Source organism: Falco punctatus (genome assembly GCF_963210335.1).
Source record: "Falco punctatus genome assembly, chromosome: 6".
Lineage (NCBI taxonomy): Eukaryota > Metazoa > Chordata > Aves > Falconiformes > Falconidae > Falco > Falco punctatus.
In genome coordinates, this window is record NC_137585.1 from 65,583,990 (window position 1) to 65,601,000 (window position 17,011).

General features: G+C 38.0%; 1 protein-coding gene across 1 annotated transcript in view; it reads left to right on the forward strand.

Annotated features, from left to right (window-relative positions):
• The window catches only part of LOC308065748 (uncharacterized protein), a 172,084-nt gene that overhangs the window by 107,335 nt on the left and 47,738 nt on the right, over positions 1–17,011 (forward strand). Inside the window, exon 3 of the mRNA XM_080392053.1 lies at positions 16,339–16,413. Coding sequence (XP_080248179.1) covers positions 16,339–16,413 — 75 coding nt within the window. The remainder of the gene's footprint in view (positions 1–16,338; positions 16,414–17,011) is intronic.

Consider the following 17,011-nt stretch of genomic DNA (forward strand, 5'->3'; position numbering starts at 1 on the left):
TTCATCAGCCTGTAAAACATCTGAGGGTGGTAGATAAACTCTTCAGAATGCAGGTGAAAAAGATGAGGCCCTGCAAAGTGGGATCTGTTTTAGATGCTGTGCTTTTCCCAAGCTCATGCAAAACAATAAAATGGAAAAATATATAGTTGGAGAATGTGGAAGCCTCTTTACTACTCATCCTTCTTTCCTCTTTACCGCTCATCCTTCTTTCATCTTTGTCACTCATTCTTCTTTCCTTCTTTTCATCAAAGGAATATCTGTAAGATTTTTCAATAGAGAAAATTATTTAAAAAGGATTTCTTTGTGTGTGTGTGTGTGTGTGTTCTTTGTTACTGGCAGAACCAATTGTCACCTCCATTTGGACTCTGTGGAGATACAGAGATGCGATTTTCAGGTCTGGATCCAGTGAAGTCAGAGGCATTTAGGGATATCCACCACTTCTGAAACTTTGGCTTTAGGCTCTATAGTGAATTTATACAGAAGCTGGAATAAAGTTTAATTCTTTGCCAGAACACAAAACAAGCCAAAACACAAGTCCTTTTGTCTTTGTAGATTGGCTAAAGGGAACAACATCAGAATTCTTCCATTAATACTGGTCAGAGAATTTCCAGGCTGTTGTGGAAAGTTCTATATTTTCGGAAGGTCCATATGCAATTAATACAAGTAGGTGTTCAATAATCAATAAGCGCATGTGAAACCTTAATCAGGTTAATTATTTGGAGTGGTATTACAATCTGTAGATGAAGCAATCTCTTCATTTTCTGCTCTACTGACCACAAATTCTTCAGCTTGTTAAGCATTGAATAAGTTTAGCAACAAAAAGCAAGTGCAAAAATATAGACAAAGCTGTAAGCAGAAAGAATCAGAATTAAGAGAATTCAGGCAATACTGTGCAAAGACAACAAATGTTAGTCTGACTAATGACTTCGTTAAGGATGAATTTTAGCATAAAGAAAGAGTCTTACAAATAATAATGCAAATTCATATTTATCATAGAGATAGATCAAAAATATATATTTTTGCGTGCATGCACGCATGCCTCTGTGTGTGTCCCCACTGCAGAAGCTTTATTTTGTTCTGGAAACAAAAATAACAGTATAACTTAACTCTCTTACTTTGCTTTGCAGTTGGATGTTTATGAATAGAATAACTGTGGCAGCAAATATGCCATGAGTAATCAATAGGTTGTCATATATTTGCATAAAATATTCATCAGATAACTTGAAACTGAACGAATTCATAAATCATGTTGTATCAACTTTGCTTACATCAAGTGCTGTAGGAAGTATTAGTTCCATTGGCATCATAGAAATTTAGAAATTCTCACACTTAAGTAAAGATGCACAGTCTAGACTGGGAGGATTTTGTTCCTTTTCTCTTTCCTTTTTTTTTTTTTTTTTTTCCTTTAAGAGTAGGCAATTAGGTAAATAAACAGACTAGCAATTTCCTTTTGATAATAATAGATCCTAAATTGCCAGAAAAACTTACCTAGGAACACAATGGATTTTCCACCACTGAAAGAGATTAAATCACATTTTTATCTATTGTAAAAGCGTTGTTTAATGCAAAAAATACTGAGAAAGAAGCTCTTTTTGTTTACCTGCACTTATGAAAGAAGTTAGATTGTAATTTTCCTTTCTGGCCCTAGAATTTATGAGTCTATGATACTGAAGGTATATTTGTGGATGAATTCTTCAAAAGAAATGGCAATAAATTAATAATATCCATTGTTAACTGAAAGGAATTTGTTTGCCTCATACCTTTCCCTGTATCTGTCTATATGTAGCTATAGATACATTATGTATAAAAGTTATGGAATATTTAAATGAACATAACCTTTTGATCTAAAAAATAAACAATCTAACAATAGGAAAAATTGCAATCTGTTGAGACATATTTGAGTTATTTTGCAGTAATTGGCTTGGCAGCAGCTTCAGTCACAGATTTCTGTTTCACAGATTGTCCCCAAATGAATAAAAGGTTTGCTTTGAAATATAATTAATACTGTGTTCAGCTGCAAGACTTTCTCAGGTTGTCAAAGGAATTTGAAGAAGGTAGTTATAAAAAAAAAAAAAAAAAAAAAAAGACAAAAGAATGGGATGAAATAGCTAAGCCAAATCCAAATACACGCTGAAGGACAGCAGGAAAAAAACACAAAGTGGACTGAAAAAAATGGCAAAAGTCTTTCAGGCATTCATTTTTTATCAAATCAACCATCAACAAATCGTTCAATAATGTTCCATGAACTATACAGACACTTTCATATTGTCTGTTATGGTAACACAGGACGATGAATTATTTGGCTGTGTAGCGTGTATACATTACAAAAGAGAAAAGACAAGAAAAATCTTTTTTTTTCTAGGACTTTTCCAGTGCTAGAATCGTAAATATCTGCTTCACGCATACATTCATTTACACTTTAAAGCTCTGTATAAGTGTTTAGGGTTCAGAAAGACTGCTTTGGGAAATCTCTAACTGATTCAGAGGGCAGTGCACAACAGAGATGGAAAAGTGGGGGCTATTTTGACCCTCTTCACCATTAAGGGGTTATTCAGACCCTGAGTCCTGAGCCACCATGTACTACATTTGTTTTCCCACATTTTCTGTAGCATGAGATTCTGGATGTGCACATAAATCTGGGGATATGAATCTGTGTTGGAAGTGAAATGAAATGAGGAATCTGGTGTGGGGCAAGGCTGTGGTATCCAACAGCATCACTGGGGCAGGGACTAATGGCCCCAGGTCATGGGCCACAGGCATAGGCAAGAAAGCCCTGTAGGGGTGGTAAGGGCTATTATTGCCCTCAGAGCCCTGGCACAACCCATTTTTTCCCTAAATATCACCTGTGTGACTACTGAGAGAAGATAGGTCCTGACATTTTAGGGGCCAAAGTGCCATGGCCAACTAAGCACCAGATCTACATGGCAATGTTTGTAAACCTTCCTTGATACTTACCTGCATCTTTTATTCATCAATAGTTTAAAACATATCACTAATGGCTTTGCAGTGAACTCCTTGTTCTTTTGAAAAACAAACAAAAAATGGTGACAGCATTCCCTAATAAACATTAATGATAGTGAATAGTTCAAATCAATGTAAGTTGTAAAAAGTACAATGGACAAACAATGCTTCCTAGGATATTCTTGTGCTGTAGCACCTATTATAAAGTTTCATGCTGAGGGGCATTCCTGAGCCGGTATTGAAAGGCAGCTTGGGTTGGTATTGTTTGTTACCCCCGTTCAGTTTTCATTATGGGAGACCACATCTCAACTAGTTGCAGTGCATTCCCATCATCGCCCTTGAAGATACTCCAGGGTTCAGCTTACCCTGTAATATATCAGATGGACCATCCTTTTTGATCAACAAAAAGATGGTCATTTCAGACTTTTAGAGATATAAAGTTGGATAAGAAGGAAAACAGTATTCAATGTGATTACATCTTTATTTATGGACAAAATAAGCAATTGCAACAGTTGATAACAGAACAGGATTTCCCAGACATAGTGCTAGAAAGACGTAACTAAATGTACTAAATATAAAAAATGAGTTCGCTTCAGAACCCAAAAAAATCAAAATCCTCTTTGCTTTGCCTGGACCTCAGCTGGGTAAATCAAGCACACAAACATCTGCAAGAGCTGCCTCATTGCTTCAGTCTTTAACAGACTGGCATGACAACGTTTGGGTGAGCTTTCTTTTATCCTGAGTGGTTGTGGGAAGCAAAAACATTTCAGATACTTACATGGGAAGTTATTTTGATAGTCAGTCAACACTGGGTGCCTTACCGGCCATCTTGGATAGCTTTTTCTTAAAGATTGGAGTAAAACCTTTACATATCATTTTAAGGCAGTTTCCATTTATCTCATTCAGGACATCCAACATGGAAGACAGAATAGTTTTGTGTCAGAGTGTCTGTATGTAACACGGTATCACTACACTTAAAGTTCATCAGCAGCTTGATATGGTCAGTGATGACTTACAGTGACTTCCACATATTAGCTATATTCCTCTTCTGTTCAGATAATAATCAGTGAATTAGCTGCATATATTGCTTATCCAGAAGACTTTTGGGAGGGCAAAGGTGTAAATGGAGTTTGTGTGCTTCAAGCTAGATTCGTAGAGGAGTAAAGATTAGCAAGAGTCTAGTACTGAAACAAGTTGATGTACGAAATGAAGCTGTTTGCAAAGGACACTGTGAAAGAGTAGAGAGAAGGGGGAGACTGAAGATGCTGCTTAGTGTATATCCTAAATCTGGCTGGAAGATGGGCTTTGAACAAGCTGTTATTTCCCACATGGGAGTAGCATTGCTACAGTAAAATGCCAGATTTCATCCATCATAATGTCATGGCTCATATTAAAATGTCTTGAGGGACCTGAGGGAGGGATGGGCAAAAGACATCAAATCAATTTTCAGGCAATTGCTACAGTTTTCAGAACCTAAGCCCTATGTGATGGTGTTATGGTTGCACAAAGGGAGGGTATAAATAAGGTCCATATATCAAGAGAGGAAGTAATTTAGAAAAAGGCAGTTGATTTGACTTTTGCATGAGGCTGAACATATGGTGAAGTACAACCAGGTTATCATTCTATATATTCCTCACAGAGATAAGCACCAAATCTACAATTATGAGAAATTAACACATCAGTGTAGTCCTAAAAGTGATAGCTCTGGAGTAGGGTACCTCTTGCTTATCAATAAAATAATAATAATAATAAAATAAAACAAGAAGAAGAAAGGTTATAAGGTTATTTTACATTTGTTTGAATTAACATTTAGGTATGAGATATGTAAGTCAAACACCATTACATAGCTAGCTACTTCTGGAAACCTGAACATTACTTTTGCAGAAATGGAACATTTTTACAAGATGCTTTTAAACACAGAGAATGGGAAATTAGCCCCAGAATAGTCCTGCACTAAAAGCAAGTAGACTTTTTGAGTTTAATGGTCTACATAAACAAGCATAAATAGATTTCTTATGAGTTTGTCAAGGCAACAAATGGTATGCATACCACAGCATGCATGGGGCAATATTTGTACAAGATCAACAAGCAGGTGGTTTAGAAGCAAAGTGATCTACCTAATGGCTTAATATTTCTCAATCCTGCATCCACTTAGGAACTCCTCTTTCTCCTGGAAAAGGACTGGCACATATGAAGATCTGTTCAAGGCATCTGAGTGACTTCATATTCCAACTAGAAACAGAAGGATGCAGGGAGTCACTTGTGAAAGGTCTTAAAAAATACCTTTTGTCTCAGGTACATGCCTGTAGATATTCACCTCCTTTGTGAGCACGTAGAATGAAGTGAAAAGGAAAATATCTGTGAAAGCAGGTCTATGAAGGTGTTTGTGTGTTAAATGGTCGCTATGGTAGACATCATTGACCTACAATAACTGCTAAAGAAAGAATTTTGCTTGTTAATGTGTAGTCTTAATCTTAGGCAAGCAAACATCAAGATTGCTACCCAGCAGCTGTTTGTATCCTGTATAAAATTAGCAGCTGGCCTCAATCTTAGCCAAAGTGGACATATGGCTGAATAAAAAAGCTACAATACTTAACACTAATCGACACACTTGTTGGCACTAGAGCTGGGTGAATAATTCAGGGGTTTTGTCTGTTTGGTAGCCAAACCACACAAAAAAAGTGGGGAAATTTGGTACAGTAAAATGTTTCAGCTAAAAGAAAAAAATTACACAATTATTTCTGCTCTATTCAAGTGTTTCATCAATAGAAACATAAATTTATTTATTTTCTTTCCAAAGTCAATGTTCTTGCTTGATCTTTTCTCTTTAATTGTAGATTATTTAAGTACAAGATATCGTTCCAAAATATGAAGTCAGTTAGTTCTGCTGAAAGTAATAACATTTATTTTTAAATAGTGAAATAAAATAACTATGACATTCCCAAGGGCTTCCTTAATTTTTCATTCTTTTTTGGCTGATTACTGATTTTGTCTCAGTTTCCAGAGATTTTGTATTCTATCCCTTAAATCTTTATTTTTCAGCAAATTTATAGTTCACTAGGAAAAAAAAAAAGGTGGAGTGGGGGGAGAAAAAAAAATAATTCTTATTCTCGCTGTTAGTTCCAGCATGGGCCAATGTGCATGAAGACCAAAGTAAATTTAGGTCTAATCTCTATGTGTGGGCCAGATATATCTGATGTCCCTTGGAGACTGAGGATTTCCTCCATTCAGCTTTATTTGTCATACTAACAGATTGAATGTGTGGATGAGTTCAATGGTTTATTCTTTCTTTCAGCTTAAACCTCATAATGACATCTATAAATGGTTCCAGCATAAAGTATCTGTCCTTTCCATCACGGTCGTTTGGACAATGTCCATTCTGAAGCTGTGCATGCTGTGGTCAATAATGGTTTCCTTATAATGAAGAAAGCAGTTGTATTGCAGTAAAAAGTCTCTTGGACTATAGATTATTTCTGAGAAAGAAATGTTTCTGGATTTGGGTAAGCAGATCTTCTTCTTTTTGTGAGTAGTGAAAAAACATTAAAAACCCCTTCAACTCTACATGCAGTACATATGCTTATTTCTCCAGAAACATTGGTCCAATGAAAATCCAGTTTAGCCTACACAGAGCAGAAAAGGTGGATTGTACTTCAGGTACTACAATCTACTGTAGACAGTCCGTATAGTTAATCTTCCTGACATAAATTTTTACTTTTTCTGGAAATATTAGGCCAAGTGCACTCTTACTATGCACTGAAAACATGGTCAATTATTTATTTAGAACTAAACTCCTTGAAGCTTTGAATTATGGGCAAAAATATCTAGTGATGGCAACCCATACCTGTCCATCATCTTTCTCAGAGCTGCTCCTAGTCTATGACAAGGAATGAGATCCAGAGTGTCCAGAGAAGATTATGTGCCATCAGGTACCGGATAGACCAGACCTTTTTAATCACAAGAGCATTCCCAGTCTGTAACTTCCTCTCAGGACGGAAGAAACACAGAACTAGGAAGCCAGAAAACCTTGTGAACTATGCACTATTGAATTTAACTTTTCATCTGCATAGATGTAATGTTACGAGCCTACAATACCTCTGGTACAGGAAAGGCTGGCTTTACTGTAAAAGGAACCACTGTAAGTTTGTTGAGCCACAGCATCCCTGCCTTCATTTGAGCAATGTATAGGAAAGCATTATCTGCCCATTGCCTTCCAAACAGAAAGTCAGGTAGGGCAAGTTGACTCAGCTGTACCTCTAAGTAAAACAGTAATTTAGAGCTGGTTAAAGGCAAACGGTTATTTTAACATAATGAAGAACTTCAGATTGGGTGGTGGTAATGAGATATTTATTTGGTTTGAGTCAGGGGGTTTGTTTGTTTGTTGTCTGTCAAGTGTGAACATACAAGATGCTCTGGAGGAAGCCTTACAGTTCTCTGACCTTGGGCCAGTAGCTTAATTTCTCAGTGCATCTGCTCTTTTCATTTGCAAACTAGTAGTTAATGATGTTTATGTAGAAAGTTGCTCTAAGATACCTGTGAATGAAAAGTTTGCAACCCCAAGTGTGGGTGTCACCTGGTAAAACTGCGAAAGCCAGCAGTGTTCTATGGCTTTTTATTTGCCGTGGACCAAAATAATATTTCATTTTATTGCAATGATGGATTTATTTGTCAGTTTGGTTAGCTTTGCAGTAGAACTTGGTTTCAGGAGATAGCTACCTCCACTGTTAGTTTGCCTTAGCAAATAATTTCTTTTCTAAAGTTAATTTCTGTATTTTCTCCTCCTAGAATCCTTCCCTGATTTCACATCATTAATAGAAGTAATGCTATTGGTTGCCCAGGTCTTATTTAACAAAATGCATTAACAGATGCTTCTGTGTAGGTCTGTTAATATAGCATTAAATTAACTCACTTGAATGTAAGTGTCTGCTGGCCTCCAGTTACCGTTCCAAAAGGGCACAGGTCTTCCTTAGGTCCTGTATCATGTTTATCAGGCCTGTGCATATGTCGTGGATACCCCCTGGCATCTCAAATGGCACCAGATGTCTGTTCCTAGGTAACGGAATGTATCTCTAAGGACTGGGTGCAGTTCCAGGTTCAGATAAGATATCTAGTATTTCATGTTCACAAATGAATTACGTTTCTAACCTATTTTTGTCTGCAGAACCTATAAAGCTCTTCAAATCATCAAAAGTAGGATTCTACTACAGGGACCAGCTGAACTGTACTTATCTTCATTGAGCTCAGTTTCGTTGATCATGTAGGCATTTAGTGTTATCTGAGATGCTTTTGTATAAGACAACCTCATGATGCTTGATGCATCTGGAGCAGCAGCTGGCACCCACGTGAGACAGTCTATGGTATCTCAACTGACAGTATATGTCTAAACATAGACAACTGATTCAAACCCTTCAGACTATATGGAAAAGGACTTGGTTTAGTTGATGAAATAGGTATCTGCTGCTACTTAACATCGCAATCCCTCGAGATCCATAGGGCTGGCAAATGTGACGCAGACCTCAGGAAGACTCAGACCCCTTTCTAGCGGGAGATGGATGTCAACACAACCTGAGTTACCTACAGTGTCATTAGTTAGATATGTGTTAGACAGCTGAATCAAGCCCTGTATCTGTACTGCATGGGGCAGAAGCAGTAAGTTCTTCTAGCTCTCACAGAGGCCCTTGCAGAACCAAAACTAATGGTCAAAATCTGGAGCTGAAATCCAACCCAAAATATGGTGATCACCTGAAATGGACACACACAGAACCAATAAAACATTTAAGTACGCCAACCAGAAACATAAAAATAGCCTTTTAGGCAAGTGTTAATGCACATGCTTAAAATTCAGCATGTGCTTAAGTGATTTGCCAATTCAGACCTTGAAGTGCTCGGCCAGTCTTTCCTTCTGCAAAGCTCAGGTTAGAAAAGCATGTGATTTTCTTCTTTTCTTTTATCTTTTTTTTTTCTTTTTTTTCCCAAGGCAGGAAATAATTTCTCACCTTTTTAAGTGCCACTTGGCTCTGGGTACTGTAAAAATTGTTACATCTTGTGGAAGTGCCAATTAGAGGCAATAATTACTTGACTTGTCTGCTTTAGCATTAAAATGCCTAGAACTCCTTGTCCTTGGCAGCTGGAATTTTATTTTTATGCTTATCTGATTTAGGAAATACATTTTTTTTTTAATGGAGCCTGATTTAATAATCAACAATAAGGTTGCCCAAATTGTAGAATTCCGCTTTTTTAAACTAATATTCCTAATGTATTAATTTCATTTATTGGAATTATTTCCAGAGTAGTCAATATGCACTTTCACTTCATATCATTTAAAATAATTCATATTAACTGTAACTGCAACACAGATTTTATGTAGAATATATTCAAAGATCAAGTATTCTAAAATTATATTGGATTTTCTCATCCCAAGTAGCATTTTCAAGGAAAATTAAACCAGTCTGTACTAATGAAAACCTAATTTACTTGAACTATATGCGTGTAAATGAAATGGAGTGCAAAGCAGAATTATAGTCTTTTATATAACTGACTAACTTTACTGGTGTTCAAGATAAGAATATGGAAAAACTCCAAAACAGCTAATGCATTTTGATGTATTACTGCATTTAAACAGATCCCCCTACAATCTTAAAAAACATAAAGGTATTTTTTTTCTAGAATGCTTTTATGAGATTTTAATAATTATCATGTGTAAAATAAACATTCTATTTTAACTTCACATTAGGTACTTTCACTGGAAAATTATTCCAACCAAAATCTAAGGGTCTGGGTGTTTGGTTTGTTTTTTGGGGGGTTTTTGGACATTTTTTCCCCCCACTAGTACAGGGTATCTTAGAATTCTTTTCAGAACACCGCTTCTGTCTAAAAAAGTGTACGCATAGGTGGGTGTTGATTAATGGTTCTAAAAACACTTTGTGTAGGATCTTATGCTAATTACCCTTTATACCCTAACCTGTGTCAGTTTTAACAATCTAAATTAGCATTTTCTCTTAGGACTAAAGAAATGTGAGAATTGTGAAATTGGCTCAGTAAGCTGAATTAACAGTGCGAAAATTGAGATGTTCTGTCTTTCCATATTAACATCTGCTGCTTTTACTCTATGTGATGTTCTAATCTAAGTGATGGAGACATTACCCCACCCCCTTGGAGGAGGAAAGGAAAAAATAAAAATTAAAAAGAAAGAGGAAGAAAAGATAGGCTGGGGAAAGAGAAATAAAAATCTTGCTACATTGTAAAAAAAGTGTAATTGGTGACAATTGTTATCAGCAGTTCTAGGTAATCATGTCTGGAATAATGGATTTTTGACATGCAAGTCTTAAAAATTGGTTGCATTATTGTTGATGCAAATAGTTTAGTTTCTTTCCTATTACTGCTGTAGTATAATGGAACACAATCTTATAGGCAGTGGGTGATACAGAGAGCACATTGCTCAAATAAAATCCTGATTACAAATGGTTCCATTTGGTTTATTTTATATTCTAATAGGAACATAAGTCTTTCTGGGTTCATTACATTATTAAAATAACCCCCCACATTTCTGAAGAGAATAGGAAGGGTTTATTATTGTTTCTTCTTCTAAAGTACTGTAAGGATTATTCAGATTTTAGGTCTTAGTCATTGAGTTGATAAACAAGAGTTAATAATGGCAGTGAGATGAAATTTGTGTTTTCAAAACATAATGATCTCTCCCAGACTTGTGAAATGCCCATTGTTTCTCATTATCATCATAATCAATACTGCCTGAAATATTTCTGGGCTGCCAGGGTGGCATCTGCGTAAGAAGCAGCATCCAGGCAGTAGTGATTCACTCCAGCTGTGTGCAACTCCAACTGCAACATCCTATGGGCTGTACTTAACCGCTCCTGGGAGCATGAGGCTGCACTTAGAAATACCTAAATCCAGTCAGCACTTAAAGATGCAATTGTTGCCAGAATTCGGGGGGAAAAAAGAAATAATTTAAAAAATAATAATAAAAAAAACTAACTCAATGACAACGATGACTGGAAAGGCATTGTGGATATTTGGATGCAAAGGAAAGAAGTGTAAGCCACACCAGGTGATTAATGCCATGTTAATTTAACCTTAATGGGATGAAGAATGCTTACGGCTGACTGGGAAAAGCCTGCTACTGCAGGGCTCCAAAGCCCTCTGTCTTCTGGCTAGGTGGGAGGGTATGGGAGCACCAGAAGGATGTCAGTCCCAGAGCTTGCTTCCAGCTCATGGCTATTCCATAACGATGCTGGTGGCTTGAGCTCTTGGAGCAAGCAGAAAGGTTGGAGAGAGCTGGTTTAAAGCCTCAGTTCTCATCCATCATTGCTTGGCAGGAAGGAAACAGGGGAAAGGGTTTCCCATTCCTATCTTCCTTACTGCTTTTGGTCAAACTTGTGAGAAAGATAGAAATAATGAGTTTGACCCCCAGTCATCACTTCATTAAAATAAAAATCCTTCCCGGTAGCCCAAATGTGATCTTTAAAATCTTATTACTTGTCAGAATATACTTTTGTCCTGTTTCAAGCCAAGAACATTTTAAATGATTGATTTTTATTTTATTTTTTTCATGCCTGCAGCATAGCTACATACAGCCCTTCAGAATCATTGTATCACTTTCCAAGAATTCAATTTTAATTGAATTTCCAGATCTTAAAGGGACTCCTGATAAAACAGATTACAAATTAAAAAATACAGCAGGCAGTATGGTTACCCCAGTTATGGTAGTTATGTTCATGCTTCTTTGTAAACTAGCACAATCCAAGAGATCAACAAAATCATTCTGAAAGGTCTGGCTGAGTGAAAAAGTAAATGAGTTTTCATCCCATTGGTATTTTAGGGTTTAAGCATGCACTTGCATTAGACATCTGCTGAAGTGTCTATCTGAAGTAGCACTTCAAAACGCAAGCATCACTCCAGTCTGTGTTTTGCTTATCAGAACTAAATTGATGTGGACTTCAAACAGAGCCCAATATGTGAACCCCACTCTGTACTTGCTACCCTGGAATGTCAGGCAATACACAATATTCAGGGAAAACTCAACTTTAGTGCTTTTTTATTAACACACATAATGACAGCACCAGTAGCTCTGATACAGTAACAGATATTTACATACCTGTGGCTGAGTTACAGGTCCCTTTTACGGTTGGATTGGAAGATCTTAAAGATCTTTTCCAACTTAAATGACTATGATTCTGTGCTTTAGTCTGCTGCAGAGCTCACGCCAAGCTTGTGCCACCTAAGCATACAGGCTTATGCACCATGATCTGTTAGTTTCTTGCCTAACTCTATGACTTCACTGTTCACTAAATATGCTATTTACATTTTGTTTTATCATTGCTTGAACACCTGCAATAAGAGTGTTGCTTTAACCTGACAATCAGATTGTGGTAGACATAAAATCAATTCTTCAGCATCTGTGAATTTCCCCTGGTTTCTTCCACTTTCTCTTGAAGACAGATAAAAGTGATAAATTGCATCTCTGTTTGTGACCAGAAGGGATTTCTTCCTGAAGACTCAGAAATGCTCAACAGCATCATGTGCCATTCCTGCTCCTAGATGTAAGACAAATCTTTTCCTGCACTAACAGGCAAGTCATCCCTTTCAAACCACTTATGTTGCTTTATATCACAATCCATACTGACTAGTCACTTGGCCTGTCCATCGACTGGAAGCAGGTTGATATGTATAGGCTAGTGTCAGCTTTACTAGTTCATCTGCTTTCTCCTTACAAAGTTCAACATAGTACCACCCCAGGCAACTGCTTGCCCCTTAAACCATCTGTGAGTAGCTATGGCATACAAAAGCACAGACCCCAGGTGAGATCCCCCATTGCATACATCAGTGCTGGTTATACCCAACCGCTCATCCACCCAGGTTCTGCCCTGGAACGTGCCTATGTGCAGCAAAGCACCTTGGCAGCCAGGTCACACCCCACCGAGCTGTTTACTCCCCCCTGCTCACCTGAGGAGGTCTCTTCTTCCCAGCTCAGGGTTTAAGCTGGGGGGGCTTTGGGCAGCCCCTCGTTGCAGAGAGGTGAGCACAGAACTGATGTGCAGGTGAGCTCAGGGAGCCAGATTTAGTGCCAGTTGCTCCCTCACTACATTTTCAGGCAGAATCATCCTGCAGCCCGGCACCCAGGCAATGGGTAAAGCCTTTTCTTTTATCTCCACATCCAGGGCTCAGAAGCAAGCAGAAAACACCTGCACAGATTTCAGAAAGAGCCCATATGATTAGCATCACTTAGGACCAGGATATTTAGTCAATTAAATTCAGAGCTGTGACAAGAAGATGGTTCTAGAAGTGTCATATTGCATGCGCTTCAGTGCTGAACCTTTTTGGCAAACTTGTTTTTTATTAAATATATCTGATTTATGTTTTACAGTCTCTTGGGGGTAAAAAGGTAAATTAATTAAATAATAGATTCACTTTCTACCAACATCTGTTTGCAATCTGGCCAGGCTGTTAAAAATATCACTTCCCTGTGTATCAAAATGAAGTCTTCTATTACTTATACTGAGTTCTAGAAAAGATCCCAGAGCTTTTTCTCTTAGGAAGGATTTTTATTTTAATATTTTATTTTCTTTTAGTTAAATATTGTCAGATTTGGACCTTAAAAACCAGTGATTTCCCATTCCCCATGTAAGATATGCAATGGTATTATCTTGTTGGAAAAGGCTGCAGGAATTAGGAAAAAAAGTATGCCAAGCCAAAATTTTACCTTTTATTTCCCCCCTTCTCTTGGAAATCAATGGAAGCTAGCCAGTCCCATTAATCCAATTGCTTCATTTTTTATTTTATTTTATTTATTTATTTGCATCAAGGTAATGTTTAGGAAGAACTACTGTTGGTAGGAGTAGTCCAAGCGGTAGAACTAGTCCACAGAGAAGGGCTGAAGAGACAACCACCTCAGTAATTTCAGGTGTTGGACACAATCACTAAGCAAATCACATCAACTCTTGAATTTCTGCAAAGCCAGTGAAGAACACTGGGTTCAGACTCTTTGTCAGTTAAGGGCCACAGCCCTCAGATCTTTGAAGTGTTGTGACTGGAAGAAGCATGCCAGAATGAAGCAGAAGGAGGTATGGCTGTGGAGGATATAATAAACTGTGAAGGGTGCTTCGTTTTTTTAGAGAGATGTTTTTTGGTGGTGGAGGTCCTGCCTCCAGTCCAAATACCTAAAGCGGTATCTCTGAGCCTTCCCTTAATTAGTTAAGAGTTAATCTGCTGGGTGCTTTTTGTTCTTCTGTCTTTCTGCTGGTGGAGAGACCTGTGTAATGAGTGTCATTTAGTGGGACTGTTATTTTAGAAAGGTTGCTCCATCCTTTATGTGAGGAAAGCCAAAACAAAGACAAAGCCCCTACACTCCAAGCAGAAAGTAACAAGGTACATGACAACTGTGGGTCATTTCATTCCACACCTCCTGCTTTCTCTTGGCTGGTATAAAAGCATTCCCTCATACATGAGAGGTGATGCTATGGCCTTCTACTCACAGTCAAAACAGCCTGCACCTGAGCTGCTGAGCTGGTTGGGGAACGAGGCCTGAGGAGCTGGACCCAAAGAGCAATTCTGTGGGAAGTCACTGAAGGAAAGAAAACATTCAGTGCAACCTCTTCTTTTTATGGTCCCTTGGAAATAGTTACTGTGTTCTTTATCACTCAGCATTTCCAAGGCACAAAAGGAATTACTAAGGCCTAGCCTGTGGTTTCCACAACAGGTAAGTTTTCACATTAGTGATGGTGAACTGCTTTGGCTTCCTAGTTCTACAGTTCTTTGCCCTCCCTGCAAATTCCCTGTATCTGATTTGTCTATTCTTCTCATAGACTTTATTCTTCCTCTTCTCATCTCCATCCTCTAACATTTCCCCAGTTCTTCTCCCCACCCCCCCCCCCACCCCCCAATATAAAATTCTTGCATCTGGCCATTATTTTCCAGGGCTTGGAAGAGTCATTGCCAGAGAAGGTAATGGCTGCTTCTGACTCTCTTTAGAGTTGCTGACTTTATCTATTTTTTCAACACTATCTTCTAGCCTTGAAGCATTTATTTGCTTCTTGAATCACCGATTTCTTATCAACTTGTCTCCTGAAAGCCCTTTTCTACTTCCTACATGTCCATACAGCAACACTGGCTCAAATAGGATGTTACGAAGTACTACAGTAACAATCATTGTAAGAGTCTTACATTTTTTTTTGTGAGACTAAGTTCTCGGAGCTACACTATCTCACACCTTTCCTGTTTCCTCCAACACTACATCTCTTACACATTTTTGCCCCCTCTGTGTAAACTGGTATAATGTTTTCCTGCAAATGTGTCTCCTGATACAATTTCTGGCATTCTTTTACCTTTTCTAATCTCTGCTATTGTGCTTGGTGTTAATATGCACCCATTTGTAGAGCTGGTTAGGAAGCATGGGCCAAAGTGCCAGAGGTAGAAAGACAACCCTGCCAGATCTCATTGGCATGAAAGATTTGCACCACGCTCTTCCACATCTCATGATGTCCAGTCAAAATCAAGTCCTGAACAAAGATCTCAGGCAAAAATGACTAAAAAGAAGCAAAGGTAATATGAAGATGATGCACATCAAGGATATGACTTCTTGACACATCTCTCAGCATCCAAATTATTTGTTTCAGATGGTTACAGTTGTCTACTACTTAAAGTCCTTTTGAAATCCTGGAAGCTCAGCTGCCTTGGCAGGAAAACATGTTATCCCAACACATAGCTGGATATTAAGCTGCATGCATTGTACCAACCTCTGACTGAATACAGAATGTGCCATCAAAAAGAATGAAATCCCATGATCTGAGGAAAGAAAATGGAACAAAAGCTTTCCAGTATACTACAAGGAAAAGAGGAAGAGTTACCTGGTTATGGCAGCCCAAACATCAACTCTGTTCCTTCCTTGTGTTAGTAAGTAGGGTTTGGACCTGCAAAAGACTTACCAAGACAAACAGAAGAGCTTGTGCCTTTACTGTTTCTCATACTTAATTGGTAATGTCTTTGTATTTGAAGGTAGGACTGCAATAGGAAATATCATCTAAGCAAAGGCATTAATTAAAGATCCCTGGAGAAAATATGGAAGTAACATTGTTTATCTTTTTCTTTCCCTACCACAAGGAGCTAGAGAAAGGAAGGAGGCAGTCATGCTCTTTGAGCCAAAGAAGGAACACATATCTCGGATTAGTTAATCTGAGTGAATTTAGAACCATATATAATACCAGAATTGGGAAAGCTGTGGCTCCCAGGAGTTCCAAGGTAGGCCAGAATTGCACAGGATGGCAAACCAATCACCACCATAATCTTCATGCTAAAATAAGGTTGTTATTTTAAAGGAACATTTAATTATTATTTCTGATTGGTTTTCTTATTTTTGCGCTTCCATAGGCAAAGTCTAAGTTTGAATGCCTTGGCACAAGGTAACCACCCTGCTGCTTCCCTCATGGCCAGCCATTCCTCAAGGTTAGACTGCACTTTCAAAGGATCTTTTCCCTAACAGATTGGGGGAAAGTGAAGACGTGGGTGTCTCTAACTTCAGGATCCAGGCTGTAAGGAAATAATGTCAACTGCCCAATTGCTAAGAGGTTCATCTCTTGACAAGTGTTATCCTGAATTTCTTTGGCAAATGGTAAGATAGCGGATAAAGAGGCTGAAAGAGGGATCTCCACAAACCCAACTGCAGCCCACCTGCTTAGCAATAGTGGGCACAGTGAACTAAATGTTTAAAGTTGTATTTAACATACAGCTGAACAAAAGCAAACTCCTAGTCTTAACATACTAGTCACAAACCTCCAAATTTATTTAGGCTTGACCTCACAGCCTTGAAGAATGTTTTCTCTATACCTGATCCTTCCCATGGCAATGCAACTCGATGTTTAGCAGCACAGCGTCAGAATACTTTACTACATATATAGAAGTTTAAGATTTTTTCTTCTTCTTTATAAGATTAATTTGTCCTGTGATATTTTCTTCCCCATAGGATAACAACACCTCAGCATACCAATTTTGGCTGAATGTTGCCATAGTTTGATACTTCTTTGACTTTGTTTTCCTTCCATAG